The 25,469-nt window shown below is 49.2% G+C and overlaps 3 protein-coding genes across 9 annotated transcripts; 2 read left to right on the forward strand and 1 right to left on the reverse strand.

The window, feature by feature from the left end:
- Positions 1-286: 286 nt before the first annotated feature.
- golga3 (golgin A3) lies at positions 287-14,355 on the forward strand. 4 transcript variants are annotated; one of them, XM_084694279.1, is made up of 23 exons: positions 287-499; positions 1,364-1,589; positions 2,340-2,654; positions 5,215-5,327; positions 5,560-6,299; positions 6,395-6,503; positions 6,656-6,962; positions 7,106-7,308; positions 7,707-7,844; positions 8,101-8,262; positions 8,371-8,739; positions 8,854-8,931; positions 9,020-9,283; positions 9,674-9,768; positions 9,932-10,148; positions 10,240-10,383; positions 10,477-10,791; positions 10,903-11,042; positions 11,231-11,363; positions 11,451-11,573; positions 11,687-11,851; positions 12,171-12,337; positions 12,542-14,355. In XM_084694279.1, exons 2-23 carry the CDS (start codon positions 1,454-1,456, stop codon positions 12,735-12,737), a joined length of 4,629 nt encoding a protein of 1,542 aa, XP_084550405.1. In that variant the 5' UTR covers positions 287-499; positions 1,364-1,453; the 3' UTR covers positions 12,738-14,355. The 4 variants fall into 4 exon arrangements, with proteins under 4 accessions (XP_084550405.1, XP_084550406.1, XP_084550407.1 ...); XM_084694280.1 differs by having other exon boundaries at positions 288-499; positions 2,340-2,630; XM_084694281.1 differs by having other exon boundaries at positions 288-499; positions 2,340-2,603.
- Positions 14,356-14,441: 86 nt separating this feature from the next.
- On the forward strand, positions 14,442-22,354 carry ankle2 (ankyrin repeat and LEM domain containing 2). 4 transcript variants are annotated; one of them, XM_084694284.1, is made up of 13 exons: positions 14,442-14,568; positions 15,969-16,468; positions 17,024-17,218; positions 17,308-17,501; positions 17,760-17,948; positions 18,082-18,204; positions 18,290-18,353; positions 18,438-18,619; positions 18,738-18,844; positions 18,976-19,166; positions 19,323-20,232; positions 20,386-20,517; positions 20,675-22,354. In XM_084694284.1, the coding sequence occupies exons 2-13, from the start codon at positions 15,976-15,978 to the stop codon at positions 20,892-20,894; spliced, it is 3,000 nt and encodes a 999-aa protein (XP_084550410.1). In that variant the 5' UTR covers positions 14,442-14,568; positions 15,969-15,975; the 3' UTR covers positions 20,895-22,354. The 4 variants fall into 4 exon arrangements, with proteins under 4 accessions (XP_084550410.1, XP_084550409.1, XP_084550412.1 ...); XM_084694283.1 differs by having other exon boundaries at positions 14,547-15,150; XM_084694286.1 differs by lacking the exon at positions 14,442-14,568 and adding an exon at positions 15,188-15,349.
- Positions 22,355-22,731: 377 nt separating this feature from the next.
- pgam5 (PGAM family member 5, serine/threonine protein phosphatase, mitochondrial) lies at positions 22,732-25,366 on the reverse strand. Its single transcript, XM_084694831.1, has 6 exons — positions 24,895-25,366; positions 24,567-24,739; positions 24,262-24,387; positions 23,979-24,067; positions 23,237-23,370; positions 22,732-23,027 (listed from the first exon to the last, which is right to left on the reverse strand). The coding sequence occupies exons 1-6, from the start codon at positions 25,128-25,130 to the stop codon at positions 22,877-22,879; spliced, it is 909 nt and encodes a 302-aa protein (XP_084550957.1). The 5' UTR covers positions 25,131-25,366; the 3' UTR covers positions 22,732-22,876.
- Positions 25,367-25,469: the final 103 nt, after the last annotated feature.

A 25,469-nucleotide genomic window follows, 5' to 3' on the forward strand; every position in this document is an offset into this window, starting at 1 on the left:
AGGTTTATGTGACATCGATACTTGCAAAGATAAAAAGTCTGTAATGTTTTGGCATTCAGCATGGTTGCTCAAAGAGAGAGAGAGAGAGAGAGAGAGAGACAGACTGACAGAGAGAGAGAACATTTGACAAAAACCACCAGGGGGCGGTATTTTACCACCGGGAGGCGGTATGGCATTGTTTTTGTGAGTATTAAGGGGCGTGCCATCAGGCCAACAACTCCCTTTACGTACAATGTGCGTTGATTATTGTAGTTCGTGTAGCAACTCATGCGACGTTGGAAATCTCAGTCTTAAAACAAATGTCATACAGGCTTATCATTTAGACACTATAAATTATATGAAAATTAATTTTAATTATTACATAACCTTACATATGAAATATTTTACAATATCTCTAATATATTTCAAACAACATTGTTTACAATTTTGTTGCTGGTCGGACAGGTAAAGCAATGGAATGCATATAGCCACGTAGGAGCAGAGAAGAGGCGTCCGAAAGGTTGGCATTTAATACTGTTTATGTGCTTTTCAGCATTTGTCATTCCTCCAGTTTAGCTTGCATTATTTGAGTGATATGAATGTTGTCGCGTAGTGTCATTTGATCAATCTCACAATCGAATACGTGTTCATATAAAGCGATCTCTAAATGTTTTGCCGATGACACACAGACTGCTAAGCTAGTTTGCTAATTCAACTGCATTTCAACCATCAGTCACATCCTAGCAAGCTAGCAAGCTATCTACGCGAGGCTAGATTAAGCTAGGCTAGATTTTGTGTTTCGACACAATAATCGTTCAGTATAAGGCGGTACCTCGCGACATCTGTAGAGTAACAGTAGGCCAACTGATTTTGAGACAATTTAATTACAATCATAAGTTTATTGGCTGGCAAATAGCAAACCAATAAAGGAAGCAATAAGCAACAACATGCTGCAGTTATCAAGTTAGCAAGCCGCCTAACACAGCTAACTGACTTGTCACATCTTCCTGCTATCATATTCATTGGACGGTCTCGGGTCTGCGGCTCCGCTTGCTTGTTGAACAACAACAAGAGCAAAATGACCCTGCCTGAATACGATTCAGTTTAGTATCGTTAACTATTATCTAGAAGGATTCGTTCCTTGAGATAACTACCCTAGCCAGTAGTTAGCCAGTTAGTAAGCTATAATAAGCAACTCCAATCTACTTAACGTGAGCCCATGCTTAGTTTGTGTTACTTGTGGTATTTTGTTTCTTTATGTATGCACAAAGGTTGTTCGATGTGCCAGTGGCTAATGATCGCAGTACATGCTTCCATCTAGTGAACTCTACTCGTCAGGTTGGATGATGCACATTAGATAAACATTTGAATGGTGTCCTTTCAGGGGAGCTTCCTGTTGTCATTTCACGAACTTACCGACTGTCAAATCTCGAAGACAATGTATTGAGAGAAGACACCTTGAAGCATATTTAAAATGGAAAGTGAAGCTCAGCAGCCAGATGTAAACTTGCTATCCAAAGATGGCGGCAGTGATCATACAGAGGATGGCGTACTGATAATGAAGAAAGCAGGACTGGAGACACCACTGGCCTCAGGGAACGGTCTAAAAAGTGAGTGTGACAAACCCTGGCCTTCAGTGTATGATATATGGTATGACTTCATATGATGACTATAGACGTTCTGGATGAAAACTGATGGATGTTCTTCTGTGTTCCCAAAAAAAAAAAAAAACTTCTGAAAACGAGAAACAATTACGTCTATGTATATTTGTTGTAGTCCAAAGTAGACTCAAATTATAGTTATTATAGAAAAATATATTTTATCTCAAGCTACATAGAGTATTTTACCTTATCTTTTACTTCTATTCCCTCAATATGCAGTAAATGTTTGAATGCTTCTGAAGAAAGTAAAATGCTTGCGTCATTTGTATGTCTCAAAAATGTCTGGACTAAACCGTGAGCCTTGCCTCATAATTCACTCACACGACACATTGACCCAAGCACTGTACAATGTCTTAAATCTGCATGACATCAAATGTAATGTTGAGGCTCATCACTCCCTGTGAAAATGCCTCTTGTAGTACAATTAAAAGCTGTCACTTGTTAATGTAAAACTGCCACTTTCAGTTTCCATTGAGCTATTGTAGCTTGTCAGAGCCGTTTGACAGGTTGCTCTGGGAAGATTCCATAGATTTCAAGTCACTTGAACGCAGCTTTGTTTTCTGTAGTGTGCTGGTGTTACATAGCAATCCTTTGCCATTGTGCATGATGGATTCCAGATCCTGCAACCTTAAATGACCCCTGTCCTCCCCCCTGTCCTCCCCCCCCCCGTCCTCCCCCCCATCCTCCCCCCCTGTGCAGGTCCTTTCAGAGGAGACGCAGTGCCGAACGGAGGAGAACGAGTGGTGGCGGAGGGCCGGGGCGATGACGGGGTCAACGGCCGTCTGAACGGCCCCCCGTCTCCGCCCCTCCCTCCCCAGGGCGCCAGCCCCGCTCGCGGCCCCTCGTCCACAGAGCCGTCCCCCACAGGTGTGGCCGCTCTCCCACCCATGCTAGAGAAGTCTGTGGAATCTAGTGCTGAGGGCACGAGTCACAAGGGTGACACTTTGCAGTCGCTCAGACTAAGTATGCCTATGCAGGAGACGGAATTGTGTAAGCATACTGAAACCTGTATCAGTGAGTGCCCCCCCCCCCCCATCATCCCCTGTATTTAAACATTCTTTTGTAATGGGACTTTGCTTCAGAGGCTGTTGTATCCCACTTATTTTTGGTCCCCTTGCCTGTGCTAGCTTACTCAGAGAAATAGCCAGTGGGACTCTGCTTTAATAGTGGTTTGACTTCTTGCTTCCTATTTCAACTGCCTGGTTGGTATCGGGGGCTTCTGTTGTTGCAGTAGTGGCCATGTTTCCAACTAATCCAGTACTTTTGATGTGAATGTTTTTGTAGTTTTTTAAAAATAATTTTTTAACTTTTTTTTTTGTTAAAAATGTTCATGGTTATTGTTGTAAACAAGTAGTCAACAGTGTATTCATATTCAGGACTGGTGTGTAATTGTGGCAGACAAGAAACCCCTACACATCTTTTGTAGTATCCCAAACCGTACCAGTTTAGACCCTATATTTGAGGGAAACCCCTTGAGGGAGACTTCTAGTGCATCAGCGAGATACAGAACTCTGCAATACAGAACTCTTTCACTGACACCTGGGGGGTGTTCCATCAATGTCGATTAAGGAAAAGCGAGACTTATTTCGCCAGGTGTCGCTTACTTCAGCGAGAGTTCCGTTCCATTAAGGTGGCTTATTCTTGTTCTAGCTACGTAACCAAGGTAACTTATACTTTGGAACTAGCCTGCTCCGTGTAAGGCTAAAAGTCGAGCTAAACGAAAATGTGTTGCAAATAATCTTAAACAGGCAGAAACACAATGTCAAAAGACAGTTCCGACAAGTAAATTCCTCCGTGCAAAGCACGTTCTGAAACAAAAGTGCAGATTTTTTTAAGTGCAAACATGAATTTACGTGTTTAGGCCTACTTAATCTCCAAAGAATGCATTAATTTAAATAAAAAAAAGTTAAGAAATAATGTCACTAACTCAAAATCTATTGGTTAATTGACATAAAATAAGATCAAAGAGTGTTTATCCCACCAGCTCCAAGGGTCTTCAGAGACCAGCATAGTTTATCTTGGTAGATTTTATTGTCATTCTTAAAAAACATATACATAGAAAAACCCTTTAGCAACTCTTAAGGATGGCAATGAACACGTAAGATCAGCCTACCATCCTTTGTAGAAAGTAGTAGAAAGGAAAGTAGACTATACGAGTACAAATGAGGGTAGTAGACTGCAGTCTATGTAGGTAGGCCTAGACTATGTAGTCTGCTGGAATCACACACAAGGAAGCAAACTAACTGTAGCCAAGCCTTGACCACTGTTCAGTCTGTCTGTGTCTCTGTTTGTCTTTGCATATGGGACATTCTTGAACAGGGTTGGTGATTTCAAAAGGTTCAGCAAAGGCAACTATACCAGGAAATATGAAGGGTATACCTCGCTCCAAAGCAGTCCCTGAATATTATCAGTTTCCAGGTCATCTTGAAACACAAAGAATCAAGGAGACCTTTTATTCAATTGTATAAAGCATTTTCAAAATCTAAAATGCCCTTTAGAATGGCAAAAATGAGACCAAGTGCCCTGTGTCTACCATTCACATTGTAAAATATGCTTGAGTGGCCAGGGTGCCCCTTAACGCAATAAATGATAGTGTACCCTCTATGAATTTCAAAACATGTCTTATTGACACGTCTTTCTCTACTTTATAGTAGAGAAAATGTGATGCAGTACCCTATAAGGTCCCGTTGCAGTGGTCTATATTTGACTGTTCCTGTGCCCTTACTTCCAATAGAAAAGGGTGCTGTTATGAAGTGCCCTTTATGCTGCCCCTATATGTCCTAAATGCGTTTGCTTTTTGCGACATAACTCCTCTTTTCGACGATCTCCTGATCTGGTTCCTGATCAGTCTAAGTTTATTGAGGTCTAGCTCGAATTAGTGTTGCCTGTTAGTGGAACGGAATGTTAGTGGAACGGCTTGAGGCTGAAGTCTAAGTTGACGTTTACCCAAGTGAGACTTATTTGTGTTAGCGCGACTTGCGTTAGCGACGTTGATGGAACACCCCCCTGCTGGTTGATTAACAGCTTGTGAGCGTCTACTGCTTCCAAACTAACTTACTAATTGGGGTAGTCAGATGGTTGAGCGGTTGGGGAATCGGGCTATTAATCAGAAGGTTGCCGGTTCGATTCCTGGCCGTGCAAAATGACGTTGTGTCCTTGGGCAAGGCACTTAACCCTACTTTCCTCGGGGGAATGTCCCTGCACTTACTGTAAGGCACTCTGGATAAGAGCGTCTGCTAACCTCAAACGCTTTTTGGGTGGCACTTACCTCCTAACCTAAACCTGGGAAAACCAACAATGAGGCAGGAAAGAAAAAGAGGGATTCTAACATTGTGACTGGGTTGCATGCAGCCTCATTCCTAACCATAGTGGGATTACAATGTCGTACAAGTTTGTGTCTGGCTCCCATAGTTATCCCTATGCTAACGGTCTACAAAACAAGTCGTTAAAACAATTAGGCATTCCCTTTGAAACGACGAATGAAGTAGGCTTGGCTTGTATGACAGTGGGTCCATGGTCCATTCGTGTTGAATGGTACTGGGGAGGACCTGTGGTAAATGTGCTTTCCCCACAGCTGCCAAGGAGCCCTCCCTGGAGATGGAGAACGAGGAGAAGATTCGCCTGGACGCTCGCAGGCGCTTGGAGGACCAGCTCAAACAGTACAGAGTCCAGAGACACAAGGAGAGGGTAAATAGAAGGATATGAGGCGTGCACAATAGAATTTGTCGAAAGATATGTCATTTAGACGTAGAATAAGAACGTAGTAACAATCGGCATCTAAATCAGTATTTCGGTTGACGTTCGATTCATTTAGCACGCGTTGCTCCAAAGCTGTGTGCCAATGGTGCATATAGAAAATGCTGGAATGTGTAGTCGAGGCATGGCAATGTCATTCGCTGTCTCTTCTTCCTACTCCCAGTCCCACCGCTCTACCCCAAAGAGCCGGCTGTTTAGCACTCTAGACCCAGAGCTCATGCTCCACCCCGAAGCTCTCCCGCGGGCCAACACCGTTTCCATGACGACAGAATACTCCTTCCTAAGGACAAGCGTGCCCCGGGGGCCCAAACTGGGCAGCCTTGGCATCCCCCCATCCAAAGAGAAGAGGACCACGTCCAGATCCCCCCGGCCCAGCAAGATCCACTCTCTGGCTGACTACAAGTCCCAGGAGACACCAGCTGGTGCCGGAGGAGGAGGAGATGCATCGAGGGCCTCCACAGATGCCTCCATGTTCTCCCACGGCTCGTCCCTGAGCTCCGTGTCCACCCTGTCCGAGGTCAGCGTCCTGTCCGACTTCGGCTCCCCGGAGACGGACGCCCGGCCGGCTCCGTCCCTCCAGCCCGCGGACACCGCGTCCGAGGTGGACGGCGGCGAGTCGGGCGCCGCGAGGCCCGGAGACGGAAACGACAGCGACAGCTCGTCCTACAGCAGCGCGTCGGCCAGGGGCCCCGCCTACGGCCTGCTGTCGGCCGCGGTGGGAAGACAGGGGGCGGCCTACACGGTGGAGGGCCGGGAGATCGCCGCCGAGGCCATGGGCCACTTCCCCTCGCTGCGGGAGGTGCTGCAGGCCGCCAGCGACGAGCACCGGCACCTGGGGGGGCTGGAGCAGGACGGGGAGGCGGCGGGGGAGCCGCGCAGCCGGAGGGACAGCTTCTCCAGCAGGTAGCCCGCCGACGCGCTCTCGCCGAATCCCCCGGAAAAGGATGCTTGCGCACTGAAGGGGGTTTTAAGGGGGTTTCATGTCTTTCTCCCTGCAGTGTGTCCTTGGAGAGCTCGGTGATGGGACACGATGAGGTGCTCCAGGTGCTGAAGGAGAAGATGAGGCTGGAGGGGCAGCTGGAGTCCCTGTCGTCGGAGGCCAACCAGGTAGCTAGCTCTTCACCGTAGAAAGCCCGTAGAAATTCCATCATTTTACTGCTCTATCCACCTCACTTCCTAGCTCTTTACTGTAAAACGCCTATCATTACATCATTTCCTGCTCTATCCACCTCACTTCCTCTCTCCGCCCCCCCCTTCAGGCTCTAAAGGAGAAGACGGAGCTGCAGGCCCAGCTGGCCACGGTGAACGCCCAGCTGCAGGGCCAGATGGAGCAGGCGCGGGCCAGCCAGGAGAAGCAGGGCGCCCTGGCCACGGAGGTGTCCGCGCTGCGCCAGAGCTGCTCCCAGCTGGAGCGGGCCATGGTGGAGCTGCAGGGCAGCCTGGAGAGCAAGAACGCCGGCCTGGCCTCGGTGGCCAACGACCTGCAGGTGGCCGAGGAGCAGTACACCCGGCTGGTGGGGAAGATGGAGGAGATGCAGGAGGTGGTCACCTCCAGGGATAACACGGGTGAGCGGGGGCGGGGGAGGGAGGAGTCGGGGGGGGGGGGGGTCGAGCGCCCTGGTCGGAACGAAAACGCGGAACCTCTGGTTCTTCGATGTCAGTCGCGTGGGGGCCGTGATGTGTGCGTGACCGCCGCGTTCCTCTTCCAGTCCAGGACCTACGTCAGCAGATGGGTGGGCTCCAGGGGCAGCTCCAGCAGGTGCAGGCGGAGCGCAGCACCCTGCAGAGTCGGCTGAAGACCTCCCAGGCCGAGATCGACTCCCTCCAGCAGGTCCGACTGTGGTACCAGCAGCAGCTGGCCACAGCTCAGGAGGCCCGCGTCCGGCTCCAGGGAGAGATGGCCAACATGCAGGTAAGGCTTTTGGACTCCTGTCAAAGGCTTGAGGCTGAAATGCTGAAAAGTTTTTGTTGGGGGGGAAATTAGGATTTGCTTATTGAAATAGAGCAGAACAACAGGGCTGCATCATTCTAAAAGTAGTTTGGTAGTTTGGCTCTCTCTTGGAAGTCGCTTTGGATAAAAGCTAAATTGCTAAATGAATAAATGTAAATGGTCAGTCTAGGAATGGTCTATTGTTATGGCATATTACAAAGTAACTATTGTGGATGGTGGAGATGGTTGAAGTGATGTCGCTGAATTGAATGATGGAGATGGTTGACAGGATGGCATTGACTTGCTAGCTGATGAATGGAGGTGGCTGTGGTGACAGTTGAGATGTGACGGGAGTGGTTGTGTGTTCGTTCTTGGTCCAGGTGGGTCAGATGAACCAGGTGGGCGTTCTGGAGCACCTGAAGCTGGAGAACGTAACCCTGTCCCAGCAGCTGACTGAGACCCAGCACCGCTCCATCAAGGAGAAGGAGCGCATCGCTGTGCAGCTGCAGAGCATTGAGGTACAGGAGACCCTCGTTTAAGAACTACTGAAGCCACTAATATGATTGTTATTATATCACGTGTAAATATAAATCCTTTTTTATCTGTGGTATCATTCATTGTGTAAGTGATGAAGTCAGTGGTATCATCTGGTCCACCCATCGGAAATACAAATACTTGTAGTTCGGAGGAGACTACAAAGTTATATTGATCTTCAAGGCTGCGTGTTCACCATTCTTTCACGTCTGACCTGTTTTATTTTTTGGTCCATTTCAGGCAGACATGATGACTCAGGAAGCGGCCTACCAGCAGATCCAGGACGCCAAGAGCATGGTGGAGGATGACCTCACGCATAAGCTGGAGGAGTTTGAGGAGGAGCGGGAGCACTTACTGAAGCTGGCCAACACAGCCAGCGCCCTGGAGAGAGAACTCGAGCAGGTCAGCAACGTCCACCGACCTCTGGGTCCTTCATGACACACAAGGTCTTCCGCGTCTTCCCCAAGTTCTCACCGCGTCTTCCCTGTCGTCTCTCTCGGGTCACTCCAGGTGAGGTTAACCCTCTCCCAGAAGGCTGTGCAGCTGGAGTCCCTCCAGAAGGAGCACCTGGAGCTGATGAGGTTGCTGACGAGCACCCAGGAGACCCTCCAAACCAAAGAGCAGTCCATCAACCAGCTGGAGGCACGCTACCTGGAGCTGGAGGCCCAGCTGGGCGAGCTGCAGGCGGAGGCCGGCACCAAGGACGACACCATCCAGTACCTGCGGAACGAGAAGATAGTTCTGGAGGTGGCGCTGCAGGCGGCCCGGGCCGACAAGAGCCAGCTGGACGAGGGGGCGGAGCGGCTGGGAGAGGAAGTGTTGGTGGCCTCGGACGTGCTGGACCAGCTCAGGCAGGAAGTCCAGGTCAAGACGTCGCAGGTGAGAAGAGCCAGTCCCGGCTTACCCGGAGGACGCTCTCGCGGCCTGGCGCTGGACGTGGAGTCTGAGTGGATGAGCTTGTGTTTATTTTTGTTTTTTTGCTCTGCGTTTTAGATTGAATCTCTGCAGCAGGAAAATGGTACACTGAAGAAGCACGCCCAGAAGCTGAAAGATCAGTTTCAGCAACAGAAGGTAGGTGTTGTTAGTTCCCTAATAGAGGTAACACACACTCACACACACACACAAACACAACTCTCTCTCCCATTTCCAAACACCACAGGTCATGGTCGAAGCCTATCGACGGGATGCCACCTCCAAGGACCAGTTGATCAGCGAACTCAAGTCCACCAAAAAGCGCCTGGTGTCGGAGGTGAAGGGCCTGAAACAGGAGCTGCTGAGCGCCCAGGGGGAGAAGCAGAAGGCCGAGCTGGAGCAGAGCCGGCTGCAGAAGGAGGTGACTCGTGTCCAGGAGCAGATGAACAGTCTGGAGGCCCACCTGCAGGCTGTTCAGACGGAGAGAGGCCAGCTGGAGAACCAGGTTCAGGTACGCTGCTGGGATCTACAAGGATTGTCAACTGCAGCTTTTCAATGGATACGGGTGTAGCTCGGTGGTAGAGAATGTGACTGCGGATCTAGAGGTCGTAAGTTCAAATCCCTCTTGGAGAAATGCTAAATGTCTTTGGGAATATAGACACAGTGGAAGTTGGAAGATAGTTACTGTGACCGTGTAAACTTGCAATTAGCTAGAGGTCTTACCTTAGGGCAAGTACATGTAAGTCCTTCAGTAGTGTTATGGCCCCCCTTTTCAGTATGGTCCCATTTCCTAATTGTGTGCATGTCTAGAAGTACATAGTAAATGGCTCCGATATCAGCCATTTTGTGTGAAGCCTGTGGGCACTGTGAGTGTTTGACTGCATCCCTCTGTCCTCACCAGTCTCTGCAGTTTGACCAGAGCCAGCTAGCAGCTGTGACGGAGGAGAACGAGGGCTTGAGGAAGCAGGTGGAGCAGATGCAGGGTGACGCCAAGAAGTGAGTCACTCGGCCACACTAGTACGGTTCCCATAGAGATAGCCGTGTCCACGTTGACTTTCTTTTTTCGGAGGACGGGCGCGTGACGACTTGTAGCATGAATAGAAAAACCGAGACAGCGTTGACCGCACGACAACATGGCTTTGCAACGTCCCTCCCCCAGGGCCATCTCGGAACAGAAGGTGCGGATGAAGCGCCTGGGGACCGATTTGACCAGCGCGCAGAAGGAGGTGAAGGCCAAGCACAAGGCCTACGAGAACGCGGTGGGGATCCTGAGCCGCCGGCTCCAGGAGGCCCTCGCCGGCAAGGAGGCCACTGAGGCGGAGGTGGTCAAACTCAAAGCCCAGGTTGCGGAGGGAGGAGACAGCAAAGCCTTCCAGGTACGGGGAACTGGACTTTCGAAGCGAAGCTGACCCGAAAAGACGACCGTTGACCGCGCTCAGTCTGGAATGTGTGTGTGTGTTGTTCCAGGACAAACTTGAGGCCCTGCAGGGTGAGCTGAAGGCTGTGAGCCACAGCAAGGCCATGCTGGAGAAGGAGCTTCAGGAGGTCATCAACCTCACGTCCACTGAGCTGGAGGAGTACCAGGAGAAGGTCATGGAGCTTGAGGACGAGGTGAGAGACAGGGGCCCAAGTATGTGCAGAAAGACTCGCTAGGTACTCTGTTTTGTGCTTAAATTCGGGGATTGTCTGTCTGGTGGTTGACAGCTTCAGGAGGCGCGATGCTTCAAGAGAAGGATCCGGAAGCTGGAGGATGCCAACAAGAAGCTGGCGCTGGAGCTGGAGCACGAGAAAGGGAAGCTGACGGGGCTGGGGCAGTCCCACAGTGCACTGCGGGAGCATACCAATGTCCTGGAGACGGCCCTGGCCAAGAGAGAGGCCGATCTGGTCCAGCTCAATCTTCAGGTCCAAGCGGTTCTGAGGCGGAAGGAGGAGGAGGACCAGCAGATGAAACAGTTGGTCCAGACACTGCAGGAGTCCCTGGAGAAGGAGAGGGCCAAAGTCAAAGACCTCAGAGAGCAGGTAAACGAACCCCCACTCCATGTCATCGCTTTGCCATTCAAATCCTCTCCCCAAGCCACTCTCCCTGGTCTGGAAGCCTGTCAGAGTGTAAGCGTGCCTCCTGTCCTCTAGGTGGCAGCAGCGAAGGCAGAGGCGGCTCACAACAGGCGGCACTACCGGGCAGCCATGCTGGAGCTGTGCGAGATCAAGAAGGATCTGCAGGCCAAGGAGGAGCTGGTGAAGGCTCTGCATAGCGAGGCGCACAAGCTACAGTGAGTCCCCACTTTGTCCCTCTGGCGCACGGCCTGAGGCCCGACTAATATTCCTGCTGTTGCTTATATTCCAATCAGAATGTGACTCATTTGGTTAGTCGTTGTTTTTCTTCATTCATATGACTAATAAGGACTGATTTATTTGTGCATTTGTCACCTCCCTCCCCCCCTCCCTGTTAATACCGAAGGTCTCAGGATGAGAAACATTCTCAGGAAGTGTCCAGGTTCCAGGAGGAGCTATCGGAGGCGCACTCCCAGCTGCAGATCCTCCAGAAACAGCTGGACGAGGAGCTCAACAAGCAGCCGCTCATCAACCAGGAGGTACGCCGCCTCCAGCCACCCCCGTACACACCCCCGTCCAAAAAAACGAAACAAACATCTCTCATCACCTGACCTCTCTCTGCCCAGGTCGAGGACTTGAAGTGGGAGGTGGAGCAGAAGCAGAGGGAGATGGAGGCCCAGAAACAGCAGCTGGAGCTTCTGGAGGAGTGCAGTCACAGGGAGCTGGACGCCGTACAGACCGCCCTACAGGTGAGCACGCCTGGATCTGGCTCCTTCCCCGGCTATTGTCGGGGCTCCTTTTCGACACTTTGTTATTATCTTTGGGGGGGGGTGTCTGACCTTGGCCTTCCTGTCCGTCTCAGAGCATCAAGGTGGAGCTGGAGTCTGCGCAGGAGGAACTGGGAAGCACCCGGAAGGATAAGTTCATGCTGCAGGCGAAAGTGGGGGAGCTAAGGAACAGCATGAAGACGGTCCTCCTTCAGAACCAGCAGCTCAAACTGGACCTTAAACAGACCCGCATGAGGAAGGTGAGCTCTGACGCTGTTTTTGCTGCTGTGGATGATGTCATATTGTGTTTCGATCTTTTTGCTGCACCCTACTATATAGTACTGTACTTGAGATACTATTTCACCGTGTTCAGCATGCCTGGTAGCTGAGATGCGCTTCCTCTGCACTGTACCTTTATAAATACTGACAGTTCAAAAGCGCCTGCTAAACGCATCACATATAATGTAATGTCAACTAAAACTTAGCTTGTATTTCATCTTTAAAGCCGGCCATTTTGAATTTGTCTCAGTACGTAGTTTACGTGAAGTCGCTAATGTGTGACTTGGTCCAATGGAACAGCAACGTATGGAGTTGAAGGGGGACGGGAACCCGTCTAACCCAGTGACTCCAGTGAAGATTCCGGACTGTCCTGTGCCTGCCTCCCTGCTGGACGAGCTGCTGAAGCCCTCGGCATCCGTCAACAAGGAGCCCCTCAATAATCTACACAACTGTCTACGGCAACTCAAGTACGGATTATGTTTTTTTTCCGTTTGTCGAGTTTTTGTTGATAGACCCGCAATGGGGTTCGTGTTTTCATTCGTGGCTTCTCTTTCAAGTGCCATGTATCATATGTATGTTTATATGATGTCTAGGATGATATAACATGAAATACACACACACGCATGTTTTACATTCGGTTGTTGTATTTTTTCCCTCCCATTTATTTTCAGGCAGGAGATGGACAGCCTTCAGAAGCAGATGGAGGAACACACAGTCACGGTACATGAGTCAATGAGCTCACTGACCAGCGCTGAGGAGGAGCTAGCCCGACTTGGGGTGCAGGACAGTGACTCGGCTGGCCCCTCCTCCCCCCTGAACGAGGTGGCGGAGAACCACTCGGCGGAGGAGGAGCCTCAGACGTCGTAATGCAGGAGAGTGGTGGAGTTTTATCCACAGAGGGCACTTTTCCTTTGTTTTAGTTTTTTGGGGGGATCCTCTCATATCTTTATCATCTCCGATAATGGCTGCCAACATTTGGCATTATCCCATCGGCACAGATAGCGCTTGTGCAAGTAATACTTTACTATACCATAGCTTTACTCATTCTTTGAACTATATTTTTGTTACTTACTTTTTTTCATATTTATTTATTTGCTGTTCAGGAATTAATATTTTTAATCGGAGAGCGACAACTTGAAATTTTCTGTTGTAATTCATCCTTTCCCTGGTTTGATTTACATACGGCTGCTGTTGGTGTCCTGCTACAGTATAAGATTCTGGGTTACATGCACTATCTGACCTGTTCTTCCATTCTCCTGTGCCTGACACTTATAGAAAACACTCATTCCATTCATTTGAGTCAGCTGTCCCATGACTGTTTAAAACTGTTACGACTTATAATTATTATATACTTTTCACAGCTCAGATTTTACGCCATTACCATCTGTTGAGTTTAAAATGGCCTCTCGTTAAACAGGCACAATTCCTTTTAGTCAAGTTTGCAATCAAGATATCGTCATGGGTTCTAAAAACACAATTTAAACTTTTTTTTCTTTTTTTCCAGCGATCTAAGTCGGCTTGTTTGTGGTATGGCTAGGACTAGTGATGTTGTGTATGGAAGGAATCTGTGATATGCTGTCAAAGGATTAAATGTATGGTTTGAAAAGTTTTTCAATTGAAAGAGTGTGTAGGATATGGTAAATAGGTTACTTTGTATGATTGTACTGTTTGCTAATCAAAATGCCATGTAAATGTAAATTATTTGGGGTGTTAAGAGTTTGATAAGAGTTTACTGTAACTAACTTCAAGAGGGCTACGTGGGAAGGGTGTAAGATAACTTAAGAAAATGTTACTACTATGATGCTCAGATGTTCAACTTTTGGTGTAGTTAATATTGTTCACAAATATGTCCACCCCTAAATTCTTTTTATTTTTCTTTGTTTTTCATTGGCATGAAAATGAACATTTTGCAGAGGTTAATATATTGAATAGGCTTCTCTATTTTTTTCTCTTACTAGTTTCCTTGCTCAGCTGAACATTTGACAATGGTGAAACATGAACTATGAATATGATTTTGGAAACCGCAGATACGGAAATCAACATGTTTTAGTGTGTTTATATTCACAATCTATCTCTGTCAAGCAAAGCCAATTGCTTTCTTTAACCACACTGTTATAATCTGCGTATATGTTCAAAGGGAGAATTATTAGTCAAAGGCAGAGAAATTTGCATTTGACTGGTAGCAACAAACCAACATAATCTCTAATACTGTGTTTTCAAGGGTCTGTATATGTCCATGTCGGAGACTTGGATCTCGACAAAAATGACTGCATAAATCTACCTTTAACAATTATCCTAACTGAATTTTAACATAACATTTGTTGGCAAACAAAGTGGGTACAGAAAAGCTTCACGTTTCGTCTGTATTTGTTGTCAAGCATAAACAATCTGCAACAGTTGAGGTAATTGATTAATTCCAATACAAAATATACTTTTTGGCAGCTGTATTGGTGTAACTATCGCATAAAAATTGCACTATTCATCAGTTTTTGTCCACGTCTTTATTTCATTCACTGCAACATCTTGTTTTAATGTTTTTATATGTTTACAGAGATTTGCTTCAATTCGACGAATTTAACAGGGAACTCCGACGATTTATTCGAGTTTTGGTCTGGCATTTTTTTTGCTAACTCGGAGGTCCTTCCTGTACACATTTTGAAACCGTCGCGGTGCGGGCATCCAGGGAGCAGAGCAGGAGGTTAGCATGTTAACTACGTAGATCTTATATGTTGTCATCACAATGTTTGCGTGCGTGGTTATTGCCAAGCTATGGACTGCATTAACAAATGGATGTGTGTGCACAAAGCGTTTTGATCAGATTTACATAAAAGAAATCTCGAACTTGTTGGTAGCATGATGCTAGCTTGCTAACACACTTCTAGCTAGGTTAGCTGCTTTGCCTACGTTTGCTGGCCTAGCAATTTCTCATAACCATAGCTACCAAGGTGGCTGTGCTGATTAGCCAGCCACATACATTTCACATTCAAATGTATTAAAACGTAATCGTTGCTTCATGTCGTAAAATGGCTCATTGTCGTTCTTGCAGCTTGCTGGTAACTAGTAGTCGTCACCTGTGTACTTTGAACCGCTAGCTAGCGCTAACTTGTCAGATTTGCGAGCATGATGCCCTCCCCTGGAAGGGAGCATGCGCACATTACGTTGTAAACAATGAGACTATTCCAGACTGTCTTGAGCATTGTGTCTGTTTCAACTGTTTATATCTGCACATTTTAAAAAGATTACCCTTATTGTTCAAGATCAGCAATTGAAATGACCCCTGGTAAGTATAGAGGTATATTTGCCACTTGACATTATCACACATAAATAATATCAGCAACATCACCATGAAGACATGAGATATCGAAAAGGCTAGCTAGCTAGGAAGCTAAGTTATCAGGAACGGCACTTGGGCGTGACAGCGTGGGATTGTATTGGCTAAGATGGTAAATTCTGGTTTCTCCATCTTCCTTCAGAAATCGGTGAGCAGTCACATGTAAACAGTCTGCTCTGCTACATTATGCCCGATCATAACGAGATTTGGATCAGAGCAATTGTGCCTAATGCAATTTGCTTAATCTCTGAACGGATTGCATATTGAATAATGCTCAATAGGTTTTCTTGGCGTGTGCTGTTCAAGTAGCTAAATGGCTGTTCAAGACGGTCCATACAATCTTTGGCCATTTGTTCAGAGTGCATAGCTGTTATTTGATATAATCTCAATTGGCACAGGCTTACCAAGGGTCTAGTTTGCTGGCGTTCTGATGCGCTGCTTTGTGCTTATTCACTGTTGTCAAATTTGATCACTTCAAGTTTAGTCATGGACACATGGAAAATCACAGTACAAAGTCACTGTTTCCATAATATATATAATAGTATATTTGTATATGCATTTTCTGATATAAAAACACAATTTCACAGGCATGTATGTACAGTAGAAGGCAGATTAATCTATGGTAGAGTTGTTTGTGTTCACATCCATGTGGATCAAACTGTAAAAGCTTATGAATGTCATCAAATGACTCGTATGTCTTTCTTTCAACTTGCTGCTAACTAGTTAATGCCGCTGTAATTTGAGACACTATCTCCCCCGTAATGTAGCTGAAGCATGGAGGCGGTTCTGACCAGGCTGAGGGGGCTAAGTTCCGACGAGCTTCGCGAGGAGTTCACCAGAGCCGACCTCAAGTGTGGTCCGATCACGGCCACCACCCGGGCCATCTTTGAGAGGAAGCTGGCGCGAGTCCTAGCCGGGGCAGAGGGCAGCGCCGTCGAGACGGACAGCAACGCCGCAGCGGATGCGGACAGTTCCGCCGCCGGGGCGGACCAGGCCAAACCTGTGCCGGTGGCGTCACGTGCCACATCCGCAGCCGCCGGCCCTGCGCTCCAGGCCGCCGGCGAGGACATGGACTTTGGCTACGGCATCGGACTGAACCCCCCGGAGGAGGAGGAGCTCTCGGTCAAGTCAGGGACGCCTTGGAGCATCAGCGCGGCGGGCGGCGGACCCCAGTCTAAAACGGACGCTCCTTCGAAGGCCGCACCGGTGTCCCCGACGTTCTACTACGGAGTCTGTCCGCTGTGGGAAGACGTGCTGGCTCGAAATGGTAAGAGAGAAGAGGGGGGGGGGGGTGAAAAGGGACCTCCCGTCTTGGTTCTGTGCAGCGTTGATTGCGGCGTTCCTTCACAAGCGATGCAAAGGCAGAGAGAGGGGTTTTCGATGCCGTCAAGAGGTATTTAATTCATACCCGTTTGCTGTTAGAGCAGTACATCTAAGCAGGTTATGCACAAGGTTATAAACGGGTTGTACACTGGCTATCCGCAGGCTAGACGCAAGCTAGACGCAGGCTAGACGCAAGTTAGACGCAATACTTAAGTAACACCCAGTCAGGTAAAGTCCTCTTTGTTGTTGTTTGTCTGACCTTGCTGTTTGGAAGGTTATCCCTGTTTTCAGTCAATACCAGTTGTTTGTGTTCATTCCTCTGCCAAGAGGTACTAGCGTGCCGTTGGAGGGGTTACACAACTGTTTTTCTGATTGGAGTTGAATGAAAACCGGTGTTGATAAGAGTTGTGTTAAACGGTTACTAAACAGTTGTGAGACGTCCCATAATGAGGTGGTATGCGTTGCTAACGGTCCTTCCTCCTTCACGCCCGCCCCGCAGAGAGGGCTCACGTCTATTCAGACAAGAAGGAGGCTCTTCAGGCGGTGAAGACGATGAAAGGAGCTCGATTCAAAGCCTTTGCCAACCGGGAAGACGCGGAGAAGTTTGCCCGAGGGGTCTGTGACTACTACCCCTCCCCCAGCAAGTCCACCCCCTGCGTGTCCCCGGTGAAGCCAGGCCTGGCTCTGTGCAAGGGTACGTGATGTAACCCTCTCCTTTTGCCCGGTCCCTCTCCCACTGCACGTCTCTCTCCCCCTCCTTATCGAACTGTGTCCACACGGCAGACAATGTTCCAGTCATGGAGGTGGACGCCATCAACCGAGAGCGAGCCAACAGCTTCAAGAGCCCTCGCACGCAGGACCTGACGGCCAAGCTGCGGAAGGCCGTGGAGAAGGGGGACGAGGTGGCCTTCGCCGAGCTGGTCTGGAGCAACCCGCGCTATCTCATCGGCTCGGGGGACAACCCTACCGTCGTGCAGGTGAGGAAGGGGGTCACCCAGCAGCTCTCTGGCCTGGCTGGCAAGGATTCCTATTGAAAATACGTGACCTGACTGTTGCCTATCTCTGTAGAAACGGCGGAGGATAGTTAAGATAAATATTGCAACACTTGACGCTAAATAGGGTTAGGGTTCCTCCCGACTCCCTCGAATCTGTCAGTCTGCGTTTGGTAAACAAAACCCTTTCCCGGCTGGCTTCATTCCCCGCTTCCGCGCGCCCCGTGTTGTTGGCGCCGTCAGGAGGGCTGCCGGTACAACGTCATGCACGTGGCGGCCAAGGAGAACCAGCCCGGCGTGGCCCAGCTCCTGCTGGACATCCTGGAGAACCCGGACTTCATGCGCCTCATGTACCCAGACGACCTGGAGGCCATGCTGCAGAAACGCATCCGCTACATCGTAGACCTGTACCTCAACACGCCAGACAAGGCGGTGAGTCGTACAAGCCTACTCCCTAGATGTCTGCGTACGGATTTGTGTCTCTTGGCAACAGGCCCGCCGGTAACAGGGGGGCACGTGTCGAGCGTCTTGGTTTACCTTGCGCTCTTGTTTTTCATGGACCCAGGGATTCGAGACGCCGCTTCACTTTGCTTGTAAATTCGGTTGCCCCGAAGTTGTGAATGTCCTGTGCTCCCACCCCGACACAGATAAACATTGCAAGAACAAGTACGACCAGAAGCCATTTGATGTAAGTACTCCCTAAAGTGTTTAACACTTGCTGAATAACTTTCTCCTCAACGTGTCGGCGCTTTTGACTCTTTGTGTCCTGACAGGTGATTTGTGAAAGAAAAAACAAAACCCAGGAAGCCAAGCAGAAGATCTGTGACTATTTGGAAGGTCAGTCTTCATTTTTCTATTATCGAATTATCCTAATCCGCATAAAAAACGTTCCACATTTTCTAATCACGTATCGTCTTTCAGACCGCTGTTATATACCCTTGCTGAGGGCCACGGACAACTCCTCTCAGCCTGTGATTGGTGCTTCCTGGTCACCTGAGCCATCAGAGAGCCTTCCTCATTCGCTGGTTTCCCAGTTCGCGAGGAGTCCAATCGACCCCATCATGGCAGTCAGGGCATTCGCAGGCCCTCTGAGCCCTTCGAAGGCCAGTGCCGTTTTCCCGTTTTCCCCACGCATCACGTGCATGAACAAAGACTATTTTCACGATGCATGCTTGAGAACTGCAGGAAGTGTGTAACCGGGAAACACGTCCCCTCTTGCAGGCTGACGAGTTCCGCAGGGTGTGGAAGACTCCCCCCAGGGACAGGGCGGGGCATTTTAGAAATATCCTCAAGTCGGACCCTGACCGCGGGGCGGAGAGAGTGGGCAGGTAGGTCGCTGCAACCACATACCTTGGAATAATAACGTTAAAACAACGTATCCATTCAGCATCCCCGTCATGACAACACCAGGCTACAGTGGAGGTTGATGCTCTAACAGCGGTTGTGTGTCGTTCCACAGAGACTTGGCCAGGGAGATGGGCCACCCTTGGGCAGAGTACTGGGATTTCCTGGACAGCTTCGTGGACCTGTCGTCCGCGGACGGCCTGCGCAAGCTGGAGGACTTCCTCGGCAAGAAGGACTTCAGCGAGCGCGCTCACGAGGAGGCCGGGGAGAACGAGACAACCAACCGCTTCAGGACCCCGTCCCCAGGTAGAGCCAGCCTGTTCTGGCAGCCTTGCTAGGAAACGTGGCTCGTTCTGGCCTCAAAAATCAACACGACAAGATTATTTTGGCTTCTGGATGATTCCGTCGATGCATAACGGCTGAGGCGCTGCGATTTTTCTTCTTCTGTCCGTCTGTGTGCAGGCAAGCCCAAGAAGTTCTGCAACTCCATCTCGGTGGGCGCCTTCCTGGACGAGGGCGACGACATCAGCCTGGAGGAGATGAAGAACCGGCAGAACGCCGCCCTGACCAGCATCACCTCATCCGCCGGCGCCAAGGACAGCCTGAAAGGCGGCGGCGGCCGCGAGTTCCACATCCTGCCCGTGTCGCACCATCACCACCTCCACCACCGCGGCGCCGACCTCATCGAGACGGCGGCGGAGCGCGACCTGCTGTGCTCGGACGCCAGCCTCCTGGCGGTGGCGGCGGCGGTCTGCAAGAACGGCCCGTGCCCCTCCCCCCCCGACAGGACTCACAACGGGGACAAGGGGGCGCCTCACCGCGCCTCCTCCGCCACCTCCTCGCCCTCCTCCTCCGCCTGCCTGCTGTCGCCCATCTCCAACCTGATGGTGGAGTTTGAGCGGATGTCTCTGCAGGACGGCGTGGACGGGCCCTGCGGACGCCAGAGGCGGAGGAGCGGGGGCCAAAGGGGCCACCGCGAGCCCAGGGACTCCCTCGCCCCGGCCGAGATCGCTTTCGGCGTGGGCCGGCTGTCGCTGGAGCCCTGCGATCAGGACGCGGCGTCGGAGCGGGCGAGCGCCGAGCCTCTGGCGGGAGAGGCGGGGTGGAGGTCGGGGGAGGACAGGTGCGGGAGCGGGAGCTCCGAGGAGTACCTCACGGCGGAGGAGAGTCTGGAGGCCGCCGGCCTGAGGACTAGCGGGGGGGGCGCGGCGGCCGGAGGGCGTTCGCTCTGCGCCCGGTCCAAGTCCTGGGACCACGGGGGGAGAGACGTGAGCGGATCAGGGTCTTCCGGCTCCTACAAGTCCCTGGATGACTCCCACGAGTACCTCGTCCGAACCCCGCCCCGGATCAGGAAAGCACTCTTCATCGAAGGGTGAGTTGTGGAGGCTGACTCGGAAACAATGTGTCCCTGTGACCTTATCCTCGGTTTCACCTCCTTCGCACTATTTCTATTTCCGCTGAAATGGATGAAAGCGTGTGCTGAGTGAAGTGTCATTGAATCTCTGGTTTCGTGATCTCGTTTAAGGGATTCGCCAACCAAGTTGGACAGAGAAGTCTTGTCAGCGATAGAAGCCGTAGACTTGGATGGCCAGAAATACCCGACCATTCACAAATGGAAGAGCACTATGCAGACATACTCCTCATCCCAGATGCAAAGGTCAGTCACAGTTCGTGTTCCACGTTCTCGATTTGTATACATTTGAATGTTGACAGGGAATACACTCGTGAATTGGGGGGAAAACCCAGAGTCATGCTCAATACCTCGAGGCTTTGATGATGCTGATGTCGCTACTGTGTGTGTGTGTGTGTGTCAGCTGGCCCAGCCCTGCGGTGGTGAAGAACCAGAGAGCCAGGATGCAGGCCCCCCACCCTCCAGGCTCCCCAGTCAGCAGCCTGTTCTCTCCGGGGGGGCTCCTCAGCCCAGCCAGGCACCCTGGCTCCCCAGACCTCCCCAGCCCCAGCCGCTACAACCCCGCACACGCCAGCTACATCCAGCGCCTCCGCTTCAAGCACTTCAACGACCCCCCCATTTAGCCCCCCCCCTCCCCTAAAGCCAAGCCCAGCGAAAGCCCTCTTCTCCCCCAACACGGCCAGAAAGGACGCAGCTCCAACAACGAAGCTGTGCTCAGAGCCACATACCTAACAAACAAACAAAAAAAATATGCACAAGTGTCTTGAGGATTTGTATTTATGTAGTGGTACTTCTATATATTGCATACGGGATTCTCAGTATGTCGGGTTGTGATGTACACTCTGAATTTTAAAAGGAAGAGGAAAAACAGGGGTTCATTTACAATGTGTGTACTGTAGGAGTGTGGACGTTGTCGAGTTGAAAGTAAGAAGGTGTTCATAATAAGTGTGAAGAACCTGTATCATAGATCAAGTCAATTTGTTTTGAATAACTATTAATACAGCCGCACTCCCTGAAAGATAGATGTTCACTGGAGCTCAGTGTAGAGTCCTCGATGCAGATGAAGCTGAATGAAAATAGATGTTTTTTTAAAAAATAAAAGAAATGTCAATATTTTAATGATTTATTTTTGGTATGTCAGTCAGTAGCACAAAACCAAGTTTTTATTATGTGTGAACAAACTGCCAATTCCTGTTTTTTTCTGTCACTTTCAGAAATTGCCTTAATTTTCTGAAACAATGGACCAGTCTACTGTCCAAATTTGCCACATCTTCTTCAGTGTGTTAAGTTGATGTAACTTGACTACAGCAACCAAACATGTCCACTGTTTGTTGGCTTTAAACATGGGAAACATGATGAACAGTACAATGAGATCTTCCATGTTTTATTTAATTTAAACAAATAAAGATGTGTTCAATTTTCAGGTACTAATGTTGATTTGTCCATCTTGTTCATTTTCGCCATGGTTTCACTTCCAGGTGGTGTCAACTTATTGTCTATAACTGTCTAAATCAAATGAAAGGCTCTCCTGGTTTCCTCAGCAGGAGACCAGTCAGCAGTACTTAACCATGCTACTGCCTATTCAAGATGTGGACCAGTTGATTGAATGTGAATGTTTAAGAACTTGTGACAAACTGGCCAAGCTGTACAATGTTACCATTTAGATATATGTAAACTGCTGTATAAGAAAAGAATGTCAGCAAAGCTGAACTTAGAAAATCAAAAGCTGTCTTTCCAAATTGGCTACTAATAACTAATACAGAGACTGACTGCTGGTCAGCTTGTGAAGGACGTTGGTATACTGAATGTGAAATCCCTGAAATAAAGGTCTCGATTTAGAGGGTAACTCCAGTGAGAGGATTGGATTGTTGTGCTTGTGCTCAAAGTTGAGGACTCACGTCATCCTGGTTTCATGAATGTGGAATTCTGCAAAAAATGCACCTAAATACTTAAAACATGCTTATTGTGCTTTGGCATTCTGTGCTTTATTAAAAAAACTTTCATGGTGTTATTTCTCCCTTTTTCTGTATGTCTGAAATTTGTTTGCTTTCAAGAAATCAATAAAACTTCCCTGTCCTGCGAACCACTGCATTTTTTTCCTGGTTATCAATCCTGTTCCCGGAAACCCCCCAAGTGAAACATGACTGCAGAACTCAATACCATGACAGTTTATTCCAAGTCTCCACTTACATAAACACACGAAAAAAAACCTTGGTATATGCATTAGTTGTACAAACAATGAAATATGTTTACATTTTATTTTGACGTCACCATTTCTTCAAAATTCTCTAAAAAGGTTACATTCATGTTGAAGGACCTCGGGTGAGTTGTCTTTCAACCTGCTTGGCTCCTCAGGCGCCCACAACAGCAGTCAGATCCTATGCGCCCCCCTCTGTTCAATACAAAACCTGCAGGGAGAAGGTGCCCCCCCTGAGATGCAATGCAAACGTATGGCACGGGAAGAGACCACAACACCACATCAAGGTAGCATTCGTCGCACGTTCACAAAAATAACACTGACGGTTGACTCTCAAGACACCGAGAAATCGAGAGCGGAGGAGCCCTGGCGACCCCGACGCCCGTCGCCATGGCAAAGGGGGCGGGGTCAGGTCCGAGTGAGCTTGTCTGGAGGCATGAAGCCGGAATCTCCCAGAGTCCTCAGAGCCACCCTGCCGCTGGGTCGGATGGTGAGCCAGGTGATGCTGCCGTTGTTGAGGCCCATCCTGAGCCAGCCCTCCGGAGGAAACTGGAGAGCCCTGACACACACACACACAGACAGACACACACACACACATGAAGCCTGACATACAAGCAGACACTTTCCACATTTTCCAAAACCATCCCAAAGCATCTATTATTGAGGACGCATCAACATGAAGTCATGCAATGCCTGCGAGTCCTAAGGGCATGGCCTCGACGGTGGCAAAGCGAAACGGACGCCAGAAATGGGACGGGCCCAACACACCTGCACACAAAATAGCGGATGACATTGGCATGACAGACGATGATCTCGTAGCTGTCCTCCTTCTGCTTGGGGTCAGCCCGGTGGATGTACCGGCGGAACGCCGCCTCGATCCGAGCCCCGTCCTCGTGGTACTGCTAAACACAGCAAGCAGGTCCGCGGCCCACCCCACAGATGAGCGGAGAGACGTATCAAACAGACCCTAAATACATTCCATTGCACTGCATTGAAGAGTGTTCTCATTGCAGTGCAATTCAGGATGTATACAGTGTTAAGAGGAGCTGGAATAGGATCCAACATGGTAAGACAGTCAACAGTCAACACAGGAGGGGTGACAAAGAATGCTTGGAAATTTAGCAACGGATATAACAGACCAAGTGAAACAGAATAATCGGCAACAGTACACATTAAGGTTTCATAAACTGCTATGTAACCGCATAGCAATGCCTATAGAAACCAACACTGTAAGTACATTAAAAACAGCTAAATAGTTACACTTTGTTACGGTAAAGCCGTAGAAGGAAACTTGGGGTATGGGGGAGGTTGGGATGTCCAGGGGTAGGTGGATGTAAACATGGATCTGGTTTTTGCAACAGAACCTCCAACTCCCACGTTACAAGGGGTGTATTGGGCCTACCATGGTAGTAAATGGAACCTTAATGTACAGTGTTTGTGAATAAATGATGTGAAACTGGTCCAGGGGCCCTGTCCAAATCCAGAGAAGGTGTGTGTGTGTGTGTCTCACCACAGCATCAGGCTGCCAGTGGGTCACTGGGGGCACCGGCTCGATTGGTGCGCCCTCCCTCAACAAATCACAGCTCACCAATTCTACTCCTTAACCAAAGGCAGAGAGAAAGACAAATCACATTTCTTTTCTGAGGAACTGGACAAAAGGGTTATGAATCAGTAATTATAAGGGCTGATCTATGAAGCGCTATGTGACTTGCTTGAAAGAAGGGCTATCTCAATAACATTTGATCTGAATAATCATTATGAAGCACACACTTTAAGTTGAACTTAAACGTTACCTGAGAGGTGCTTGCTGATAATGTGAGCGGTCTCAGTGGCCCTGGCCATGGTTGAGTAGATCAGGATGTCATACTTCAGTCCCAGCGTTGCTAGGCGCTGACCAGTCAGCTCTGCCTGTTCCCGGCCTGGTGCAAAAAAAACACGGTCTCACAATTCAGCTGACAGCATTGGAACCATTCACCACTTAAATCTCCACTGTGGAACTTGACTTGTGCTTGTAAACTCAGACGCATTAACAACAGAACAACATCAAATGGCACAGAGTGCAGTTAGTAGGGATCAGAATGTTCTGTCTCCAATGTACCTAGGGGTGTGAGGATCCTCTCCTTGTCTCCAGTCCCACTTAAGTTGTACTGGGAATGTCGAATTAGAAGGATGTTGCGTGTGGCTTTGGGTTTGCCATTCTCCTGTTCTGTGCTTGGGTCTTCACTCGAGCTCTCCTTCTTCTTTCCATTCAATAGCGTAGTTGGATCCCGTCTAGTTCAGGACAAGGAGGAACGGAGGAGATTAACTAGTAGAGACGTTTAAGCTCGATCAACCTCATTGACTTCTTGTCAATCAGCGCTGCTGAATAATCAGCTATAGACTGTACAACTAAGCGACATGTCAGACGTTATAAATAAGACTCATACTTGTCCCAGTTAAAGTCCCAGGTACGTCCACTTGGTCCAGCTGTATGACTCCCCGCTGGCCACGTCTGTGCCGGCTGTGCAGCCTGAATAGCTGGAATTCGACCCCTGTGACTGGTCTCTCCCCGGGTGTTGGTACCGAAATGCCCACGAGATTCGGCGGCGGCTGCTGCTAAAACTAGAACAGCAGACCCTCCGGCGAACCCACATACAAGTCTGAATGTTTTCCGGTATGACATACTTGCTAGAAACACTAGATCGGGCAACGAGCTAAAGCTAATTCCCTAACGTAACGCACAACGACGGGGTGATTTGAAAAGACTCAGAGTAAGATAATCTCGAGGTTGTCTGCGGTTTTCTACAGGCAAGAATATCTTCATGTGACTCTTTAATCGCTGGCTAAAAATAAACCCTGCAATGGTGGTCTACCTGGATTCAACTTGACTTGCTCGCTCAAAGGATTGATTGGTCGAAGTGCTTGGAACTACGGGTGCCCAGAAGTACCAATAGAGCTCGTTATTAAATAAACGCGGAAGTGCCAATGTTTGCCACTAGAGGGGGGCAACAGTATGCGAGAA

The sequence above is a fragment of the Hypomesus nipponensis genome, chromosome 28 (genome assembly GCF_054491055.1).
Source record: "Hypomesus nipponensis isolate SF chromosome 28, ASM5449105v1, whole genome shotgun sequence".
NCBI classification, from domain to species: domain Eukaryota; kingdom Metazoa; phylum Chordata; class Actinopteri; order Osmeriformes; family Osmeridae; genus Hypomesus; species Hypomesus nipponensis.

Bases quoted from the DNA above. Each gene is read 5' to 3' on its own strand.
- pgam5 (XM_084694831.1), bottom strand. From the start codon at position 25,130: ATGTCATACCGGAAAACATTCAGACTTGTATGTGGGTTCGCCGGAGGG. The intron at 23,371-23,978 runs GTGAGACACACA...TGCTGTGTTTAG, and splicing joins ACTGGCAGCCTGATGCTGTG to CAGTACCACGAGGACGGGGC. The intron at 23,028-23,236 runs GTGTGTTGGGCC...TGTGTGTGTCAG, and splicing joins ATCCGCTATTTTGTGTGCAG to GGCTCTCCAGTTTCCTCCGG.
- ankle2 (XM_084694284.1), top strand. From the start codon at position 15,976: ATGGAGGCGGTTCTGACCAGGCTGAGGGGGCTAAGTTCCGACGAGCTT. The intron at 17,502-17,759 runs GTGAGGAAGGGG...TGGCGCCGTCAG, and splicing joins ACAACCCTACCGTCGTGCAG to GAGGGCTGCCGGTACAACGT. The intron at 18,205-18,289 runs GTAAGTACTCCC...GTGTCCTGACAG, and splicing joins ACGACCAGAAGCCATTTGAT to GTGATTTGTGAAAGAAAAAA.
- golga3 (XM_084694279.1), top strand. From the start codon at position 1,454: ATGGAAAGTGAAGCTCAGCAGCCAGATGTAAACTTGCTATCCAAAGAT. The intron at 7,309-7,706 runs GTAAGGCTTTTG...TTCTTGGTCCAG, and splicing joins GAGAGATGGCCAACATGCAG to GTGGGTCAGATGAACCAGGT. The intron at 11,043-11,230 runs GTGAGTCCCCAC...TTAATACCGAAG, and splicing joins AGCGAGGCGCACAAGCTACA to GTCTCAGGATGAGAAACATT.